This window comes from Temnothorax longispinosus, chromosome 2 (assembly GCF_030848805.1).
Source record: "Temnothorax longispinosus isolate EJ_2023e chromosome 2, Tlon_JGU_v1, whole genome shotgun sequence".
In the NCBI taxonomy this organism is placed as follows: domain Eukaryota; kingdom Metazoa; phylum Arthropoda; class Insecta; order Hymenoptera; family Formicidae; genus Temnothorax; species Temnothorax longispinosus.
The window spans coordinates 19,519,520-19,541,974 of record NC_092359.1 but is presented as its reverse complement, the minus strand read 5'-3'; the positions used below and the strand labels follow the sequence as shown (position 1 = coordinate 19,541,974).

General features: G+C 38.9%; 1 protein-coding gene across 5 annotated transcripts in view; it reads left to right on the top strand.

The window, feature by feature from the left end:
* The window catches only part of Snu (ABC-type transporter snustorr), a 54,282-nt gene that overhangs the window by 922 nt on the left and 30,905 nt on the right, over positions 1 to 22,455 (top strand). For 3 of the 5 annotated variants that reach the window (XM_071771439.1, XM_071771437.1, XM_071771438.1), the window contains exon 1: positions 17,805 to 18,277. Coding sequence is in view for 1 of the 5 variants with exons in the window: in XM_071771440.1 (XP_071627541.1) it covers positions 4,268 to 4,353 (86 nt within the window). In the remaining 4 variants the exon portion in view is untranslated. Of the gene's footprint in view, positions 1 to 4,103; positions 4,354 to 17,804; positions 18,278 to 22,455 lie in introns of those variants that run through there. The other 2 variants (XM_071771440.1, XM_071771441.1) reach the window with 2 other exon arrangements.

Genomic DNA, 22,455 nt, shown 5'->3' with positions numbered 1-22,455 from the left:
AAACATATGCTAGAAATTAATATCTTCGATATCCGAGAGCGCTGTCTTTAGTAAGAGTTCTGATCTCAATTCGAATGCATTACACCGCACTTTCCTACTTTCATCGCTAACTGAAAGATATTAATCTCGAGAAGACGTCTTGAAGCGAAAGGGATAACGGATCCTTTTAAAAAATTGAATAAATTTACGATTTTCGATGATTTTAACCACGACACTATAAATAAAGTGGAATTAAACAATATACAGTTGATAGAAATAATGAACGAAATTGAAAATGTTGTAAAGTTATAAAAAAAAAATTAAAAATTTACGAGAAAAGAGGAACGTGTATGCGTAAGACGAGTTTCAAGATTATTTTTGGACTTTTGGCGTCTACGTACAAAGCACAATAAAAAAAACATTGTTAAAATCTGTGTAAAATGTATTAGATAGTGTAATTAAATATTTAATATTATACTGCACCAACAATTTTATCTATATATTGCATGTTGCAACATCGAAGATTACATACGTATTAGGTAATGCAAAATGTAAGCCCTGCGGGTATCTCGCTAATGAGTCGACGACCGTCAGCGTCATACGTACTTATAGTCATGTACACGACTAAATTATATGTATACAGCATTTGATTTAAAAACTTTTTTAAATTAATTATTACTGTTAGTAGGGATTTTCCAGATCGTCAATAAAATCTATTCTTTTTTTTTTTACAAAATCTATTTTTCTGAAAATATATTAGGCGCTGTGTAAAATATAATAATGTTGACGTAACGTCAATCGTTAAAATTATTATAACCAATGTACGCAATTGAATATTAATGAACAATTGCGTAACAAATTGAGGGAATATCTTGATTAATTGATATTAATTTTCTTAGACACGAGGATTAGACATATATTTTACATAGTGTCATTAATCAATAAGAAGCAGATCTTTTTGTTATGCACACATATACACATATTACATGACACATATACGCACACGTAAAGTTCTTTATAAAAGAATTTTAGAAATAATACCGAGTCAAATGTTCAACGATTTGTTGAAGCGCATCGCGTTACGCGGTCTTTTATTACGCGTCCGATTTTTTTGCGGTGATTTTGACGCGATTCTTTCAATAACTGCGCATTAATAGATTGTTGTCTAATTGTTCGCGACGTCGCGTCGCTCTTACATGCCGTGTCGCGTGATGCGAATAATTCATTCGTTCAAGTAGCACGTGCGATCATTGTTCCTCGACTGCACACGCTGAAACCATACGCGTCCGTTTTTCGCGTCGATGATTTAATAACGACATCACACGCAACGAGAAACATCATCTCAAAAATTTACGTCGGGTCAAAAACAATTTTTGATTAAAATTATAATTATTTATTACTTACGGGTTTTTTTTTAACGCGACAGAAATTATTATTTCGCGATTCAAATAATTTGCGTTAAATAGCAACGTTTAATAACAACGGGATTTCAAAAACTATATATTATGGCTATGATAAATAAGTAAATCTATTTTGTTGACAAAAATTATGAGCGAGCCAATAACGATTGTCGCATTCTGCTCTCGCGCGATTTAAGTTCCCATTTGCTAAGAATACCCATTGTGTCGTGCGGTTTGCGGTATATAGGATTTCATTTCCCGAGATTACACGCCTCTCAAACGCGTGCAGATATTTAGCATATTTTCAAACATTAATATACCGGCGTATATTAATTAGTCGAGCGTGCGACATTCAGGAATGCCGTGCGCTCGATCGCCTGAAATTTCGCTTTCATGAAAGTAAGTCGTGTACTTCGTTCATTGCACGTGAACAATCGCAAAGATTAATACCACGTATAGACAAATACCTCATTATTCTATCAACCAAATTTATAGTTGTAACATATCATTAAAGTAGGTAAACCTACTTTAATGCAACCTTTGAACGTTCGAAGAAAGTTCTTTATATAAAGTAAAGTTGCTGTCAAAATTTTTACAAGGCGATTTATTATTAGATAACAATAAAATAATTATACGACAGAAATGAGATAAAGACACAAGAGTTGCATGAATGTAATAAATAATGGTGAGATAAAAGAAAAGTATTTTACAAAGATAAATGAAACCACATTCTTCGGATCCTTGGTGAATGTATAAACGCATCTGTGAATTAATTAAAATTAAGCTAGAGCTTTATGATAATCTTTTCCGCCGGCATCCGGCTTAATGGCTCTTTGCTTCTCTGAGAAGAAAGATCGACCGAAATCATCGGGCGAGAGTCTCTTATCTTGAGAGCGACCGGTATTTTCCCGCTTTCACAAAAACGTCTGGGACATTTTTCAAGCAGAAGTGAGGCCAGTAATATCTGTCGTCGCGTATATACACACGATTCCGCCATTCAAGAGAAACGTCGATTCGTCAAGGTAAACGCGGTGCAAAGTCCCACAAAATACTTGCGGCGTTAAAAATCTCTATTCGCATGGCAGGAGTCGATTCTCTCTCTTTTCTTCTTATTTGCAATAACATCCGTCAGTAATATTCACAAGCGCCTATTACGTATACGAGGACACGTTACTTTAAAATTCCCTACACATGATCGGAGCGATTGCGACGTAGATAGATATGTTGAATCTTCCTTTTCTCTTTCTCTCCTTTTTCTCTCGGTTTTTCCTCACGCGATCCCGCAGAGTGCAATAACACGTAGAAGCAACTGAATACCGGTGTAATTGCTAATGATAAATACGATAACGAGTGAATCACTAGAAAAATTCGAATCGCTAGACGGGTGATGGTGCGAAATGTAGTCGCGCGCTCTTAACGCGGGAAGAATTTATTACTTGTGTTGCCATTACAAGAACGTCGTCGTGATATTGTCGTAGAAAAATCGTGAATAAATCTTCTTGTTATCTAGTAACAGTATCTTGATTACGTGACGATTATGAATCGTCACAACGATGATTACTCAGTTGTTATTTTAGTTGAAATAATCTAAATTATTTTATCGCCTTGTAACATGGCGGTAGGAATTTATTTTTTAAAATTATATAACACTTCTACTTACAAATATTATCCTTTACTATTTTTTTTAAACAATTTTTTAAACAACAAAAAATCTTCTGATATCGCAGCAAAGAAAATTACTGAATATCGGTCATACTTAGATTCTTCTAACGCAACGATGAAATTTTCTTACATCAATTTTCAGCGACTAAGTGTTTTCTATGGTAATGATGGGATTAAGTAACATCTATGAACGAACTGGATCGGCACATTCACGATCTCTTACTTTCGATTGCTACGTGACGACGAGGCGGCGCGCACCTACTCGTTGCTACTGTATATATATCGGTATCCTCCGTGACGCTCGAGATATCCTAACAAGCCAAAGAAAATGATCGCTATTTCCAACGACGGCGGCGTGGCCGCATTTTCTATTCCAGTGGCCGACAGATCGTTATATACCACGCTTTCTTCCTAATGACCTCGAGCGTGCACACTTCGCTCGGCCGCGATAAAATTGCGTTTAAAGTTTCACTTTCCGTTTATTGTCATTGAATGAGCGCGCGCTCATTAAAGCAATTGTAATATTCCCCCGCGACGGGAAAATCAAGTTTCCTTTCGCGGCTCGCGATGTTACGATATCGAGGACGCGGGGTCGAAGATCATTTCACGTTTCAAGATATCTACAGAATACTTAGAGAAAAAAAGACATTTAGGAGAACATAAAAGTAAAAACAAGAGTTTCCTATTAACATAAACTATATATAGTATTATAGTAATATTGTTCTATGCGTTGATTTATTGGTTCTTGGACCAAAGTTTATAAATCGAAGTCGGTGTAAATTTGGGACGCGATATGTCGGTTCACGTCATAATCAGCAAAATTTGACCGAATTATAATTTATTTAAAAAAATATTCAAGATGAAGTATAAAAAAATAGCAAAAGAAAAAACAAATCATTATTTGCGAAAGTTGTCACTGATAATGGAAAAATCCACTTCCGTTAAACGGCAAAAAAGATGTAATTTCGAATGCACGAGGCGGAATTCGTTTGATTATTCAATATATCTCGTCGTGACGCACATCGCCAGTAGGAAATCTCCAATAATCTATTTAACTTTCAGCGCGACGCACCGTGCCGGGTGACGTGTTTTTAACGTGGAAACAAAAGATGCAACGTCGTTGTTGAATCAGGCAGCCAGAACTTTCGCGCGTGAGTTCTCGCGGAGATTCTCAACCCGCATCAAGGCCGTTCGCGAAGTGAAACAATAGTGGAAGCGCCCACGAGATGGATAACAAAGGATTTCAGGGTGAGGATCAGGTGCAACGGGAGAAGATAAGGAAAATGTTCAGCTGGACTGATGGACTTACCAGGTAAGTCACACACAAGCATGTAGACTCAAACGTGACGGAAGAAATCTCTCAGATTTTGCGAATATGCTTCAATTTTCAGGTGCAAAAATTATATTAATAAGATTTCTCTTTATGGAATTAATATATATACATAATATATTGTTTTTTTTATTTATAATATATCATATTTTTTAAATATAATGTAAGATAAAAAATAGTGTTAAAAGTTATAGATATATATAATTAAGGCTGTGTCTGGCAGATTTCTTCTGGAATATGTATAAGAGCGAATTAAGGTATAGAAACCTGAAAACTCGTCCGCGCAGATATCAATATATTTGGGATTTCGTTTCACAAAGGTTAGCTAATTATACATATCGAAATTCATGTATACACGCCGAACATATTTTACGGTCCAGCGGAACTTTCTTCGGCGCCGGTTTCTAAGAAAGCTCGCGCCGTGTGTTTGCGCATGCATAATCATCGGGTATTGCCAATCGTGCGATATTGCAATTTCAGTTGCATTATGCGCGACTTACGCGACGACGCGACGCGCCAGCATGCAGGAGCGAAATCTGCGCGGTAGCAGCGTTTCCGCGGGATTTTGTAATCTACCGCAAAAAGAGCTAGCCGACACGGAGGGAACTTATACGAATTCGCTTTGAATACAGATGATTGATTTATGTTAAACAGGCGGAGTAGCCTTCCAACGTCAGCCGGAGATACGGGTATCCCGTAACTCGTCTCTCGCATCCCGTCTCGCATAAGATAATTTCTGGGAGATTCCGTTTACGAATCGTTTGCTATTTACAGGCGAATCGAATTCAAGCTTGAATCTCTCAAAGAAGATTTCTCGAGGGAGAAAAATCGCGGTTCGAGATCAATCGCGATTACTCGAAGCGCGAGTTTTAGATCACCCCTCGCGATACGTAACGCGCGCACTCGCGGGATTTTTTTTTCTTTCTTCAGCGTAGTTCTCTCGTCGTAGGAACTTGCCGCGTGCCACTCGGCAATGGGTCCTGCGCGGCTTACTTACTTCGGCGGGACCGAGTTCGCAATCGCGCGTGAAAGTGGCCGGCAATGGCCGGCAAGTGCAGCGAGAGACCAGGCCGCGCGCGCTTTGCCTGACTACAGCATTGTGCAGTGAAAGGACAAACGCACGCACGCACGCACGCACGCACGCACGCACGATCGTACGTAACGCATCTTCACCGTCGAGACATTTTTACGGCGGATTTAAGTATTAGTAATAGTTTACGTTTGCTCTGTGGGAATACCGCGTGCCAATAATTAAGGTGCGGTACAAAAAAATATAAGAAAAATACCGTGATGAAGTAACGTATCGAGAATGCAAAAAGAAAAAGGAAATGCATGTGTATAAAAAGAGCATACGTGAAAAATTATGAATACGGAAATATAAAAAATCGAAAGAGATTACATAAAACGAGAAAGACGTAATATTCTTATTTAAAGCGATTAATTCAGAGTTTCGATTACTTTAAAAAACATTGAAATTGTCTTATTGAGTTTGTGCGCATCAGTTTTGATAAATTGTAAAGAGTAAATAGTAATTTGTAAACAAAATATTTATTTAACGATATGCATGTTAGCTCGCCTCGGAGACTCCGAGAGAGATAATTCTAGGAAGCTATTACTATAGACGTAAGATTGGAGTAAGCAAAGTCTTTATTTAACTTGATTCTTTTAGCTCTTTTAACTCTTATATCCCTCTTATCCTTCTGCTTTTAACGCATACCTATGATCGGATCGCGGTTCTCCCGATATCGAAACACCAATACACATGGAGGTTCAGGAAGGTTTTAAGAGACAACATGTCTCGCGAACGAAATGCTTTATGTCGTTGCATAATCCCAACAAATGTGCGCTATTATGTGACTAGGAAGTGTGAAACTCGAAACGCGTGATTTGTTCATTATCCGACGTATGGTCTGGTGAGTGCACGCAACAGATGCCACTTTAAGTGTCATCCGAAGCATAAAATTGCGACGCATTCTCTCTGCCGATTGTTATGTGCCAAGCGTGAGGGCTTGGCAATTTTCAGCAATTATTCATTCGACAACGCGAGATATATTGACTACAAAATTCCATATGCTTATATGAAAGAAGATTTCTTTTATACATATTTTAAGTCAAAGTTCTTTTTTAACACTTTAATCTAAATTTAAATTTATAATGCGAAACATATGTTACTTCTTAAATTTCTTCTTGTTTAAGCAGTGTAATTTTTTTTATTAGTTTCTTTAATTAGTAATTCGTTGTTTCCTAAAAAAAGGTAAAAAAGAAGAAATAAATTTAAATTATTTAAACAAGAAAAAATTTAAGAACATATGCTTAACATATATGTTTCGCATAGCTCCACAAAATTTAAGTTCAAATTGAAGTGTTAAAAAAAACTTTGACTTAAAATATGTATAAAAATATTTTTTATGTTTTTTTCATAAGCATATATGATGACACGTGTGGGAATTTTTGTGGTCAATTTTGCGTTATCAAATAAAAAATTGCCGTAAATTGGAATTGCCTCAACGAAAGAAGGTTGCCGGATCCAAAAAAATTCATACTGCGGATAGTAAAGAAATAAAACTAAAAATGATTATAGCGCGCAATATAATCATCTTTAGCGATCGATATCGAGATCGCAGAGGCTTATCCTCAAGTGTATCTTCAAAGATACGAGTGTATCTGCTAGGTATTTCTTCCAAGAGATGGCACCACGACTTCGACTTCTCGGCAGGACTTCGAGGCTCAAATTAGCATAAGCGTTTTTCTCGCGTTTCGCAAATGCCTTGAGACGCGAAATGATTAACTCGTCGACCTATTTGTCGCCGCCGTTGCGAGCGTGGATTTAATGACACTTCTAAACCGTCGCCGTTTCTCTTTCCAGCAAAATTGCCGATAATTATATCGATACAAATAAGATTTTTAAATAAATTTGCAGACTGTTTTTAAAGGAAGCTATTATGAATTTCGTTAAATAAGTTTTAAAGGATATTTCATTAAAATTCAGTTTAAAGCTGCGTTTTGACGTTTTCAGCGCTGTAAGTATCATTCTTTTTTCGTCATGCACATCGAATATCAAACAAAGATGGAGCGATGCTTTCAGCGCTGAAAGCGTCAAAAGAAACGCAGCCTAAATGGAATAAAAGTAGGAAGATTGATTTATTTAAGAGACTCGATTTAAACTTCTTTATTTTCAACAAATAATCATGAAAATATCCAGTAAAAAAAAGACATCAAAGAGTCCGTTTTTGAGAGATTCTTTAAATATACATATTATATATTATTTTCTTTTTCTCTATCAATTTCTGTTTTTTTTTTATATTAATCTAATTAGTCATCTTTACTATATATACGATGCGTCTTAATCGCACAAAGACAAACGCTGCTTTTGCTTGCATTGACGATAGAGATAATAATATTAATAATATTTGTCACCAGTCGAAGGTCACGATCGTTCCGTTTAATTTTCATAAGTGTCTTATTTTTTAGCGATCGAATGATTAGCGAGAAAAATTATTCGTGTGAATATGTACGTCGTGTCTAGCATGTTCGCTTATTCATCCTTCAACATGTCTCTTCAGCAAACGGCATTGTTACCATTTCTAACGCTCTACAACGCTTTTTGTCACTTCTGATGTCGGCGAGACAAAAACGTACATCGATCAGTTGTTCTATACAATTAAATTTATATGCTCATATACATATGCCCATGTGTGTGTGGTTAAGTGCTGGCCAATTTAGTTCTAAAGTACCAGGATGTCTCATAAAGAATTCATTGAAATTTTTTGCAAACGCAAATAAAAGGATTATACACGTGTCTTTATTATTTCTCAGAAATAATCTTCTTTTTTTTAATCTAATTTAAAATTTAAAAGAGTTTTCTAAGGATTTTTATCAAAATCTATAGATATGCACACACGATAGATATGCGATGAAATTTTACACACGGAACAAAATCTTAAAAAACGCGAAATCTCTGAAATGTTATTTATTAAAAAGCATAAAGATGCCATTAATTCTCAGAAAGACAGGGAAAATTTACCATTGGTCTACGATCGTATAATATTTTCACTTTAAACATTGCCTTCTATGTCATTTACTGTGTTCGGTGATTGTTTATGACGCATATATGTATCATTCGTTGCTCGGGCTCTACACGAGACGGTCATGGTTCGTTCTATCTGTCCACAGACCGTTTACGCAATAACTTCTTCTTCTTCTTCTATAGCTTGTTTTCATCCACTCCTGGACATAGAGGCCTCTTCCATTTCCTTCCATGTCTTCCTCTCCTGTGCTGTCTGCATCCACTTCTTTCCTGCGTGGCGTTGGATGTCATCTCGCCATCTCGTCTGTGGTCGGTCAATGCTTCTTTTGGATTCTCTTGGTTTCCATTGCATCAGGACCTTGGTCCATTTGGTGTTGCTTCTCGCAACATGTCCCGCCCATTGCCACTTTTATTGTCTACTTGCTCGTTCAACCACGTCGGCAACTCCTGTTCTTCTTCTTATCTCTTCGTTTCGGATTTTATCCCTCAGGTTGATTTTCAGCATTGCTCGCTCCATTGCCCTCTGACAGATTCTTAGTCGGTTTGCGCTGTTCGCTGTGAGAGTGATTGTTTTGAGTCCATACGTCGCAACTGCGGCAATATGCACGTATCATAAACTTTCCGTTTGAGGTTGATTGGGATTTTTGGTTCTCGGAGGATGTAGCTAAGTCTGCCGAATGCTGTCCACGTCAAACCGATCCTTCTAGTGATCTCAGCTGTCTGGTTACGCAATAACTATGACTCAAATATTGTAATATTGACGCACAAAGATCCATGTATGTTTTATTATTGTATTTCGCTTTGTATTTCGTTATTTATTGTATTTCGCATCACGGTTATTAATGCACATTCCACATGCACGTGTTGGATTACCGGTAATTTGTATTGTTCCAGCATTTAACTTGATAAGGACCCCAAGCAGGGGTCGAAACGTAGTTGATATCTAATAAAGTTTTGCCAGTCAGGCCGATTAACATTCTCGTTGTATATAAATTATTATATCAATTCATGTTGTCAAATTAATATGTATAGAATCACATTCCTCGTAGACGAGCAACCGATCTTATCTACAAAATCGAATCTTCTGAAAACAAGTTGTATCTGCTTTTCTTTCCCTTTCTTTTCTCTCTTTCTTGCTTACGCATCCGTTGAATAAACGTGATTTGCTGTATCGCATAAATGAGCACGTTCATAGTAGCTGGCATTAAAAACATCACGCTCGTTTAAGTTTACTTTCTGACACTTCCATTTCGATAAAAATTAATGATGCTGAATAAGTAAAATTTCTTAATAGAATTTCGATATTGGCAAATAATTTCATATGGTAATATATGATAAACATAAAAGGATTAATTAAAGCATTGAGCGTTAGCAAATGACGAATAATAACGACACATAATTAATGTGATATGTCTCATTCTTGTTTTATTAATCATTTGCTAATTGCACATAATTATAGTACGCGATACAGAAGAAGAGATAGCAACACATTAAATCTTTATTAGTATTTATAGACAAATTGTTATAAACTAATTAAATAATTTTATTAAGATTCGATCTGTTTTGTACAAAGATGTAATGACACTAATGATATTTTAATGATATTTTTAACTAAAAACCCAAAAAATTAATCCCGAGTTTCCTCGCCGTTCCTTCTGAGCTATACATATATATTTGCTTATCCTATTTTTAGGATATAACTGTATGAAAGTGTCTCAACAGACACAACTTAAGCTTCACTCATATTGAAGAGGGACAAAAGGTCTCTCATGGATCGTTCTTATATCCATTGAGTCTCAGAATATCGCGATTTATTGGACGAATATATCTAGCACCCAATTAATACTTATTTATCCAGCTTAAGCTTTAGTGGCGCAGGCAAATAGCAAAATGATATGTATATATTCTCCGATATCGATTGGCATTACTACCTTCGAAAAGTAGGCGCCTGTTTATTTAGCTAATTGCTAGTCAGCTATAACGCTTAATGACCTGTCGATATGATGGCCATAATGATGCGATGCGAGGTATACTGGTTCGAAGGTTACACGCGCATGTATAAATCCGATGACGCAAACAGATATGGATTTTTCGCGCCTTTGTTTAGCGAGCATCGGCACGTCGATCAAATTTTCGCGATGATGACCGAGCTCCGTCGCGGACCAGTTTTTAAAAAGGTTATACCTATCGCAGTTTCTCATTTCGTCACGTTCTCCGAGAGTCGTCGAAAAATTGGCGAACATCATGCGTCGTGCGCGATTGTAAATCAATAAAAAGACACGTTTTCCCTCCTTGAGTTTTGCATCATTCCTTGAAAAAATTACGAGTCACTAAAATGCAAGAGGCCAGCGCTAAGTGCGATCATGGCTTATTTGCTATACTTTTTCACACGACCGGCGATAATCGCGATTTAAACAAATTCCTATCTTTACAGCTACATATTTAACGGAGAGATGCACCTTTGGTCAAGGTAATCTGCTTGCAACATTTTTTAAGTTCTCGCAATGTATACAGAGTCAAAAGAATTCACATGTGATTTATGGAAAGTGTTAAAACCTGGCATGCATTTTCCTCTGAGGCGCATCGCCTCGCGAACAGCGCGATCTTGTTTAATTATGGACGCGCCCATTAAGCACGTTATTACGTGAGTATCCGCGGTAAAGTTTCTCTTACTCTGTTATGTCACGTATCGTCGTTAATACCTCGTCACCGGGACACGAAGGATCCCCCGGAGGCCGCGCCACGCGTCTCAAACGTGTGAGGATCTCCAGCCCCCAAGTTCCGCACGTGGAGGACGGAATTCACGAATATAGGTATATATCCGAATATCGATATCGCGATATCGGCAGTACGATACCTTCGTCGGTCATTTGATCTCTTCCTGGGATTTACGTAATCCGGCGCGGCAGCTGGACTGACCGCTTTCACATCTACACCATGTCTTCGGCCGCGTTTAGCGACCTGGTTCGTTGATAATACCATGACATTTTCTCGTTTACGGGCATTGTCCGTTTTACCGTTCGACGCACTTGTAAAGCGCGACTGAGGGATCGATCGTGAGGATTATTGCCGCGGTACTTCCGACAGACGCAAGTGAATTGCGCGACAAATTGCATAATAATAAGTACGTAAACGCGTCGATAATACGTGACAATAAATAGGTGAAAATCGACCGTGTTATTACATAAAATATGAAAATAATAGCAAGATTGTTTAAAAAAAGATTCTAAACGGGTCAAGGCTGCTTGATGTCGCACTGGATGGCGGAAAGAATGTAATACGTCCCTCGGATTGCTCTTGGGAAGACCGATCCTTGTCTCCGTCGTAATGAGGATCGCGTGCTGTCGCCTGACCCGATAGCGATCATGCATGCGCACCGAAGCGAAGACTTTCGCTTTTACGCGAACGGATCTACGAAGATGTACTGCAGATTGGTGACGTGTGACTTTGAATTCGAGATATTTGCATAAATATTTAGCAAACATTCTCGTCAAATTTATTTATTTGAATGTATAATCTGTACAATTAACAGTGCTGCGAAGAGAAATATTCATCGATTTTCTTTTAGGAACTCTATTTGTCGAGAAAATGCAAATTATTATGAAGATGGCCTGCTCGCAAAATTATTACTCGCGAACTGTTTGAGATGCGGTCATTAATATTCGATACATATTGATGAACAAATGCAATGCGTGCATATGTGTGCGCGAATTATTAACGTTCACTTTTAGAACTGTCCCAAGCATGCGCAAGTATTTTTAACTGGCGGCTTTCAATCGAGATACAAGAAACACCCAACGTTTTTAGTCACAGCTATACCTTTATGGCATCCAGCTGCATTTGCAAGGTATTTTTATATCGAGACTCTTGCATTAATGCTATCGAATTCGGGCACGTTTAGCCCGCGAGACACGTACGAAGTATATGATAATGTTTACGATTTTATTTTCAATCGCATACAGCTGCAGAAAATAATACATGCTGTGCTGCGTGACAATTTTCATTATTTAGATGGTTCTAAAACTTAATTCACTTTAAAGAGCTTGTAAACTTGGTTTAACGGTTTATTATATTCCTTATGTCCATTTCTATCAACGCAGGTTAATTTTGATCTTGGTTTAACTTACCTGTCATCTTTTCCTAGTTCTAAAAGTTAGAAAAAGATAGAAAGTAAGTTAAACCGAGATTAGAAGTTAATCTACATTGGTAGAAATGGGCATTAAAGGAAAATGTTAATCTTATAAATGTTGACTAAAGATTCTTAACATTTATTTACAACAGTCTGATAATTCCTAACCATTTAATGTAAATCAAGGAAGAGAAATTATGAAGATTTTTCAAGGCAATCTTCGCGAGGCGTTCGCTCATTTTGCATAACTTTCTAGTGAAACGTGATAAATGTACAAAAATTATAAAATTTCGATTCCCCAGAGTTCCTCTCCCGTTAGAACCGCACAGGTTCAAGGTTATCCTCTTCAGAAGACAAAACTCTTGGTACTTTCGCTTCCAACTGGCGAACGTACCGGTTCCTTCGCCGATTGATTATCGCATCCGCGCCGTCAGCAATCGAAATCAGCCGATTATCGCGATTAACGTCGGCGTCAGCAAAATCACCGACCGACGTACGTCGATGCGAACGGAGAAAACGGCGTGACGTCAAACGGCGCGAATGAATACCATCGATAGAAGGGGACACGTGTGTGAAAATTAGTGATATATCGCGGTACACGCGCACTAGCTGTTGCCCCAAGGTCGAAGGATATCGAAACGGCGTGTATATACCTTCCGCGCGAACATCGCCGGACGCTTTCACTTTTCGGGGAGTTTGACATTAAATAAAAATTCCGCCGCTGTCAAGCAGCATCCGCCTTCGCATGGCGAGTCCACTTTCGGTTTCACACGAAACGTGAGTGCCCGTATACGAGCCGTTTTTCCTTTCCTGATGCTATCTTCTCGCGTTAAATAGGTCATATCCTTTTCATCGAGATGCACGTGGCGAGTCTTCTAACGCGAGTCAAGTTTTCTAATGCGAGAACCATCGGTATAGAGGTGTACTTTCGCACGAGACGCAATTGCGAATTCGCGAATTCAGTGGTCCAGCAAACTACGGTTCGCGCCGGCTCTGATGTATGCAACCGGAAGTCGCGCTTTACAAATTTCTCGTTGTATCATTGCCGGTCACAGCCAGCCGCGGACGGATCCGTTGCGACGTTCTTCCTTCGTTGCAGTCCTCGCGAAGCAAGCTAATCCGTGTAATTTCGTATCCGAGCCTGCCCGTCTGGAAATCCACGCGATATCCTTGCAATCGGTACGTCCTCGCGCATTATTAATGCCTCGACGAAAAATGTGACAGGAGAATGTCCCCCTCGATAGCCATTTGACCGACAGGCGTTAGCGCAAGTCGGCGGTAATGGCAATTTAATTTTTTATTATTCCACCACTAATTTCTTAAGGCTGCAAATTTATTAATCATAGTTTGTCTTACAAGCAGACCGCTTACGTCTCGTTATATGGAATTCACATAAAATAACGATTTATACAAATGAAGAAAACCTGGACGCCGATTGGACCTATTTGCCGAAGATTTTTTATATATTTATTACACAAACTTTAATTTGTACAAAAACGTATTGTCTATAGCGTGGTTTATAGCATAACATTCATCAAATATTTGAAGATAATGTCAACGATAATGGCCCGATCTTTACCTCGAAACATAAAATGCTACGCACGTCACATATTGAAATATCAATTTCGAATACGAGCCACAAAGCGAGTAGTCCAATTTTTGACAGAAAAAAAAGAAAGATTCATAATTTTCTGTTATTTAATCAGGTTTACCTTACGTCAGGTGCCGCAGCTACAGTTGCGCAATGCTGGGGAAAGTGCAGGCCGTCTTGACCACCGTTATAGTCGCTACTTCTTGACCTGAAATAAAATTGTCGACTGCCGCGAAAACAATCGCAATTTGAATGTGCGCAACGATAAAAAGACGACGCGAGGCGAAATATTGGACTGCACTAGTTTAGCAATAGAAAACAGACCCATTGTTATTCACGCATGTCGGTTCGATATATTATAGATTAGCGCGAAAAAGGACAAAGTTGACGATTTAAAACTGACGACAAAAAGCAAAAAAGAAAGAATCGGCGTGCGATATTTAATCATCTTATGTCGCGGTTCGTAGATTTATTGCCTGAAGAATTGCTTTACGAAGAATTATATTCATGACTTTTCAGAGGACTTGGTCTTGAGGACAGGACGTGAAGAATTTTTAATGCGTGCCAAAGTTCTACGCGTGATATACGTGTATTATATGTGTAAAGTAAATATGACAGGCTCTGGCTCGACGAAGAAATGTATATGTATAACGTTTGTAAATTGGTCTCCATTTTATTCTTACTGTCCTTGGTGTCAAAATCGATATTAAATTATCAAACTAATTTACTTAGCAATGTAATTTAATATGATAGACGATAAAAACTTCACGAAGCTTGCAGAAAGATAAGCAATTTTAACAAGTTCCTGCTTTTCTTTGTGCCTTCTGTTCATTGTATCTTTACTGTACATTTTTAACGATCCTTACACGAGAATATGCATTTGCATACATATTGAACATGGCCGAGAAACCATGATCACCTTCGTACGCGGGATATCCCGAGAAAAAGGAAAGGGTGAAAGACCGGCTATTTCAGACGGCGATCAAGGCCGTCGAAAGATCGTCTTGTTGTATCCTCGCGGATCGCCACATCATCTCGTGGTCATGCAATATTTCTTTCAGATCAACGACCGTCCACTACGCAGCATCAAGGAGCTATTAAAGACGAACGGATGAAGACGATCAAACGCATTCTGCGCGAATCTCACGGATAAAAAGTATTTCTATTACGAGACGATAAGATGACGAGAAGACAATGACGAGCGCCGATAAAACTGCTAGTCACCGAAAACACGCTGACGAAGCGTTAATGTAAATTAGAAAGAAGCGATATTCTTGCGACAAAATTTGTTGATTAAACAACATTGTCTCACATAAGTATTACTATTATATTATTACAAAAGAAAAATATACGACGCGCGCACAAAGAACAGTAAAAAAAAAAAGAAGAATAACAAGTGGATAAGAAGACATTCAAGTGATACTTAATATTCTATGTCTGGCCAATATCGTGCGTTGTTAATCATTAATGGTAATATTAGGCATGGTCGGAGTTTATTAACAATTTGATGCCGCGTTCGATAAACAATGCGTCGATTCGCGCCGAGAAAATTGTTCTCCTCGCTTACTCCGACACGACGTTTCAACGTTCTGACAGAGATTTCACGACGCTGCTTTGTTATCCGGGCTATAACTGAGCCTGCGGGATATTAGCCGCAAGCGTGCACAATCACAGGATTTAAGTGATTTCCACGGTCGTTAACCTCCCACCGCGTTTTCTCGCTCGCCGTTAAACGAACGAGGATAGAGAGAATTTTTCGCGCCGACGCTACGGGAAGAAAATTGAATTTCGTTCTATTCACTAATCTTACGTAAAATTCACTCAAAAATAATATTACAGACAATCAAGATCCGATCCTGACCGATTACGGCCGCGGCGTTTCCCTTGTAATTTGATTGTGATATCACGTACGCGGTCGTATTTTCACTTATTCGTCATTATTGCGCGATATGTGGATTATCTTGATTACCTAATCCAACGTAATACATTTTGCGTACATATGAAAGCGAAAGATTGATGTTTTTTTATTTTTAAGAATAAGAGCTCAGTAAGAAGAAATAATTAAAAGTATAATTTTGTATATCATATCAATGCTCGTACAGCATACGCTTTATGCGTATGCTCCTCGCTAGGCACAAACGTCATGCGACATCGGGAGAATCTTCAGTGTCTTATTATCGCCGATGACAATGGCATAGCAAGGTGTTTTACCGAATTAACTGCCGGAAGTGACCAAGCCGTACGTGAATGGGCTCAGGAAGTCGGTGTACTTGTGCCCTTGCCGTTTGCAATTTGCTCGCTAATGCCGCGCACTAAACACTGGGATCACGCGTCGCTGAATTATTCGCCGAGGAGAACGCCAAAATTGGAAATTGCAGGGTAATAAGGAATTCCTGACCGCAAAAATAAGTTAACGAATAAACATGCGCATTAACGTTCACGCCGGCCAATTTACAATCATCGTACGTTCGGAAGACCGTTAATCGGCGATCGGACAAAAAAAATTGCAGGATGTATGTACTCATGTTTTGACGGAGGAAAATTGAGAGCGGAAATTGAGCAAGCGGGATAAAACGAATCGCGTTTTTATCCGCGAATTGCGAAGAAATAATCGTCATCAAACAGCGTTTCTCAAGCATGATACGAACTTCATAAAACAGTGAGTAAAAACGGAACAAGGGGCATTAAGAGAGATGGAAATAGCGAAGATAATATAAGAAATGACAGAAAACGAGAGAGAGGAAAAGGGGAGGCACACACACACATACAAAATTATATCAAGTATTACGAACGGAAATTGATGTAAGCCTGAGAAAGGGAAATTAATTCCAAGTCGGGATTGTAGGCACAGGCGCAGAAAGAGCGGAGAAAGCGATCTCGCGATGTCAAAACGGATCTCCGAATCGACGTGCGCCGAGGGAACGGCCTTTCGCGAGGGAACAGCAGGTGATGGGAAGAGGTAACTACAGCGTCTCTCGAGATGAGCGAAAGTGTTCGCAGACAGTCCGCTTCGCTCGGAGGCGGCTCTACCGCACGATTGCAAATTGAACGGACAACATTAAACGGACAAGCAAAATCGCGGTAGCATCGAGAAACAAAGGGCCCGGATATAAAGTACTCAGATATATTTAAGTATTCTTTCTCTCAAGATTTTTTAAATAACTATCGGATTCAGATATACCGAAATAAAATATTTCTCATGTCACTGGGCATGGAATTATTAAGAATGAGCAGTAGTTAATTAACCTTTTGATTTCCATTTATGCAATTCGTTAATCTTTTAATGGTCCCGAATATTTCTAAAATAAAAAAGAATCTTTCGCGAAAAGCAAAGATCAAACTTATCCATATTTTTCACTCCAAGAGACTCGCTTTATGTCAAATCTTTAATTCTTGCTCAGCATATTTATCACGTTGGTTACCAATTAACGTAGTATCAAAGAAACCGAAAGAACGCTGCGCCGTGATTAACAGGGAAAGACCCGATTACTCTGCTAATCGGCTGGAAAACCCGGATCGGAAGTCAGGGGAGAAAATCGGCGCTGAAAGCGTGGCGGTCGGGGAATCGGCGAAGCCGGGGGACAAGGACGAGGAGTGAACGCGAGGGAGCAACAGGTGGAAGGGAAGGCGAGCAAGAGTGCTCGGCGAGGGAAAGCATTAGACGGAAAGAGATCGTCCGGAGCACTCGACGAAGAGGGAGGTGCAAGCGCGACGGCGTTATTGAGTGTCGCGACCGACCGGCCCGGGCCCGTGTCCATACTCGAGTCAGTCCTCAGTCTCGCGCCAGGACTCGAAAGTTGCGGAGGAGGTGAACGGCGATCGATCGATCGATCGGCTGGCTGTCCCTCGGCTGCCCATTCGCGCGACCAAGTCAACTCACCCGGTCCCTGTCTTCGCTGGTCTCTTCGAGCGACAGCAGTCGGAAGCCCATCACCGTGTCTTTTGTTTTCCACGCGGTGCTTTTTCAATGTTGAGTTCGGGTGTCAGTGTGTGAGCGAGATAACGTCACCCGGTGAACCACCCCACAGATGCTGCCGATCGCTCCTTCTTGCCTACGTCCCTCAACTGCGCCGGCCTGCGATCGGAATTACACGTGAGCTCGGCGGAATTTCGACGGGGACGGCAAGTGCCCGGTGGAATTGCCGCGAAATTGCGACAGGTAGGGATGCGAAATTGGTGTTCTAAAAAAAGTATACGCGAGATATTGGAAAATGTGATAAATCTACCGTGTAAATCTGAAGTCTTTCAGACATCCCTGAGAACAGGCGTGTAAACTGACAAGACTGATGCGTACTTCGAAGCCGAAATAACGCTACTTTTTTCAGCTAGCATTTAATTTCAGTATCTTAAGTTTCGTGATTTATAAATCTCAACATATAATTAATCTTTACATACTATCGGTTGTTTGATATGTCGGACAATTTGTCAAATAATTTATCAAGCGAGACAATATTATTTCGACAGAATTTTTGTCGTGATTTTGGAACCAGGATTTCGCCTTCGACAAGACGATTAATATAAAAAAATTATGATAAATTATGATTTGTCAAATTAATCACGATCGAACTTTTGTGGTAAAAAAAAATCCAGTTGCTTATTAATTCATTATTGCTAAAACATAAGATCCGACGAGGAGTGTCATTTCTCATTCCGATGACGTGTCTATTAATCACGTAACAAGAACCAACAGAAAATTTTTGGCTTCGTGCGAAAGGCGAAAGTTCTAATTAGCATAAAATGCATAAGTGATATGAGAAACGTGTTTAACCAAACAGACAATTCGCATAGAAAAATACAACGGAACGTTTTAAGATAAACGTTTAGAATGAATCTAAACAAGCCTCTCCATAAGGCTCTTCGCCTTCCGAAGATAGTCAGACTTTACTTTCGCGGTATCTCGAAATCTTTCTTAAACGATCCATTACGTCTGCTAATACGTACGTCACGCTCATCCTATCATCGCATCAAGACGCTGGCGCTGACACAACGACCTGAAACATCTTTCAAGAAGGAATAGTTCCGACGGTGAGAAATTGCTAAGAATCTAAAGGAAGTACAAAACGGAAAATTACACGTCCGATGCTCGTACTCTTGCTGACTTTCGTGCTCCACGGAAGTCGCGACGGGTCAACGAAATTTCCTCGACTGCTTCCATGTGACACACATATCCTTCATTTGCCGTCTAAGTGAAATTCCCTCTAGATTGACTCAACTTTTCTGCGTGCGACACAGTGAGAAAGTGGTAAATCGTGGGAAAATTCGTATTTTTGCTCCGACGCCATTGATCGACATTCCAACCCATAATAATTGTAGCAAAATCATTCGAGACGAAAAGAAGAAGACGATTATATTTAATGTGAAAAATTTGAAAAACTATACAAAGGAAACGTAACTCTTGAAAGGAAAGAAACATCTTTATTAATGTAAAATTTTATTTTTCACACATTTCGCATTCAAAGTGTCAATCTTCTGTTCTCATCTTCAGAATTTATAATATACTAATAGCAGCGCATTGCTTTGCAAAGAATACATAATTATTCCCATTGCTATTCATATTCTCATGAAAATGAGACGTTAATTAGCATATTCAATTACCGTATCATCATATTATGTATATACGCAACATATTAGTCCATCACTATTGAACTCGACTCGATTTGAATCCGAATAACGTTTTAAATTTCAAAATGGGGGACACGCATACTATACAACTTTATTAAATGCATACGGAATACGCGTTGAATACGTGTACAATGCAGCCGTTGTGAGGATTTGCGGAACATTCGCGTCGCGCGAGTCGGCCTCTCACGTAATACAAGACACACGCGAGTCGCGCGCTCTGACGATACCGGAACACACATCGCAGTGAAATCGAACGTAATGAGGCAGACGACCGTCTTCGAGCACATCTTCACACACGCATTAGCATTTCCAATCTCTGGGTTTCTAGGAAGGCCGATTTCCGACTGATCCTCGTGCGAAGCTCTTGGCTCGTTGCGCAGAGATTGACTCGCTGATATTTCTTTCTTTCTATGATTTTTTCAAAAAGTCACCGTGCAAAAATATTAATTATTTTAAATTGTCGTTTTAATTTTTTAAATCTTCGTAATTATTGAATTTCGAATTCTTTCGAATATTGTTAAATCCTTGAATAGCATAAAATATTTCTTTGCTTTTGAATTCTGACTTTTTGAGATATCACATTTTAGAAAGCACGCAAGTAAAACAATTTACATCTTTCAAAAGATTTACAGATTTTAGAAAGTTAAAAATTTTCGAGAATCCGAAAACTGAAGAAAACTACGATCTTAAGATTTACAAATTTAAAAATTTAATGACATGATTCTTTAATGAAGCTTTAATGATCATTTAATAGTTGTAATTCTCACGACAATTCTCTGTTATGTAAACGTTTTGAAGGAAAGCTTGAACCTTGTTAAGTGCAACGATGACGCACTGAAGCGTTTTAATCATCGGAAAATTTCTGACGGATTAATTAATCGGTTTCATTATCCGAAGATAGGCCGGCAAGTGCTATAATAATACGTCGCAAAGAAATTCCACGACGATATCGAGCCGCGATGTGAAAGACCGAGAAAAATATACTTTCTAGACGGCACCAGAGGAGGAAACTGCAAGTTACCCGCGGCAAGAGTATTGTTTCATCTCGCGCGATGTGCACAACTCCGTAAGGTCAAACTAACATCTTCCTGTCGTAACTTTCATCCGACGCTTTCCGTAAAGGCTCATCACGATCCGTGCACGGGAAAAAAATGCGTAATCGCCTTTATCTTCGTGTACTTTGCCGTCGTAACGAAATCTGATCTCCATCGTGAAAGCTCGGACGCAGAAATTTACTGTACAAAAATCAAGTCCATTAAATTACATAATATTTAATACGTAACGCGTTAGAGGTATATTGAATAAATTACAATATCACTCTGTAGCGGGGATAAAGATGAACTTTCATCAAATTTCGGTATCTCGAATCTCGACAGATTGATGCGGATAGTAATTGGAACGTCGTCGATGGTTGTGCAATGAACGGCGGCGCGGCGGCAGCGCGATCGGAAAAAGGTATGCTCCAATTTGCCGCGCTCGCGGCTAATGGCACGCGGATTGCGAAACGGTTCGAGAGATTAACTAGCGGGCGTTAATTCGTGCGAGATCGCGCGGATGAATGCGCGACGGCGCTGTCGGAAAACGGCTTACGAACGAGAGACGAAACGAAACGAGACGGAACGGAACGCTCGCTCGCTAACGCGCGGTTCGCACGCTTTCTCGTAAAAAAAAAACCCCCCCGAGGATTACCCAAGTCCTTCGCTTCCTCATTTTACTGCGCGATTTTCCGTACACATCATACGCGTACCGTTTTCGTTTATGAAATATGGAAAACCTCTTCGTAACGACGGATTCGCGTGCGGGATGAGCGAGATTTCATCGATGCGGAAAAATTGCGTTTTACGCATATAATCTTGTCTCTCTTCTTGATACCGTCTCGTGTATTCCTATTATTAGTTGCGTATTAATTATCTAATTTTTTTCTATTAAAATTTTAATATTTAAATATAATTTCTTTTATTGTAAATCAATAATGGAATACAAAAGGATCGCCAGATACCTAAAACGGGGAAAATCTTCGGTCAGATCGTCTGAGTGTTTGAGAGAAAGCTAGTCATCTCTCAAGAAAAGGAAACGTTCGATTGATGAGATTAGACGAGTGTTAAAGTACGAGACGAAATTCTAAGTGGAAGAAGAAGAAAAATTAAATAATTAAAACTAAGCATGACGACATGTCTCTTATCGTTATTGAGAGTATCAAAAAAATTTTTTTAACCATGTGAAACGTGTTATTCAGTCCGTGCACCAATTATTAGTAATGATAGGTGATGTTATGTTATCAGTGATAGAGAATGACAATTATTGACGTGGACTTTACACACGATACATTTATTGGACGGCCGCGCTTGCCTTTTTGCGTAATTTAATTATCATCTGTGGAAATCGCAAATTCTTATTTACAAACGTGTTACGCATACACCATGATTACAGATTGGAAATTATGCAGATTCGATACTTGATTGACAATCACTTGTCAATAACGCGTCATCAATAAACAGAATTAATCTAAATTTTTTTAGTCGCGTAAATTTGTGATTAAATTGTATTATTATTTTTACGATTATACTATTGTTGATACAATTTTTCTAAAATTATTTTTACAATTATGTCTTATCAATTAATTTCTGTTAGTGCGATAATTATTGACGATTACGCTTCGTGCTATGAAAAAATTAAAATGAATGAAACATTAACTGACAACGAGTAAAGCTTTGT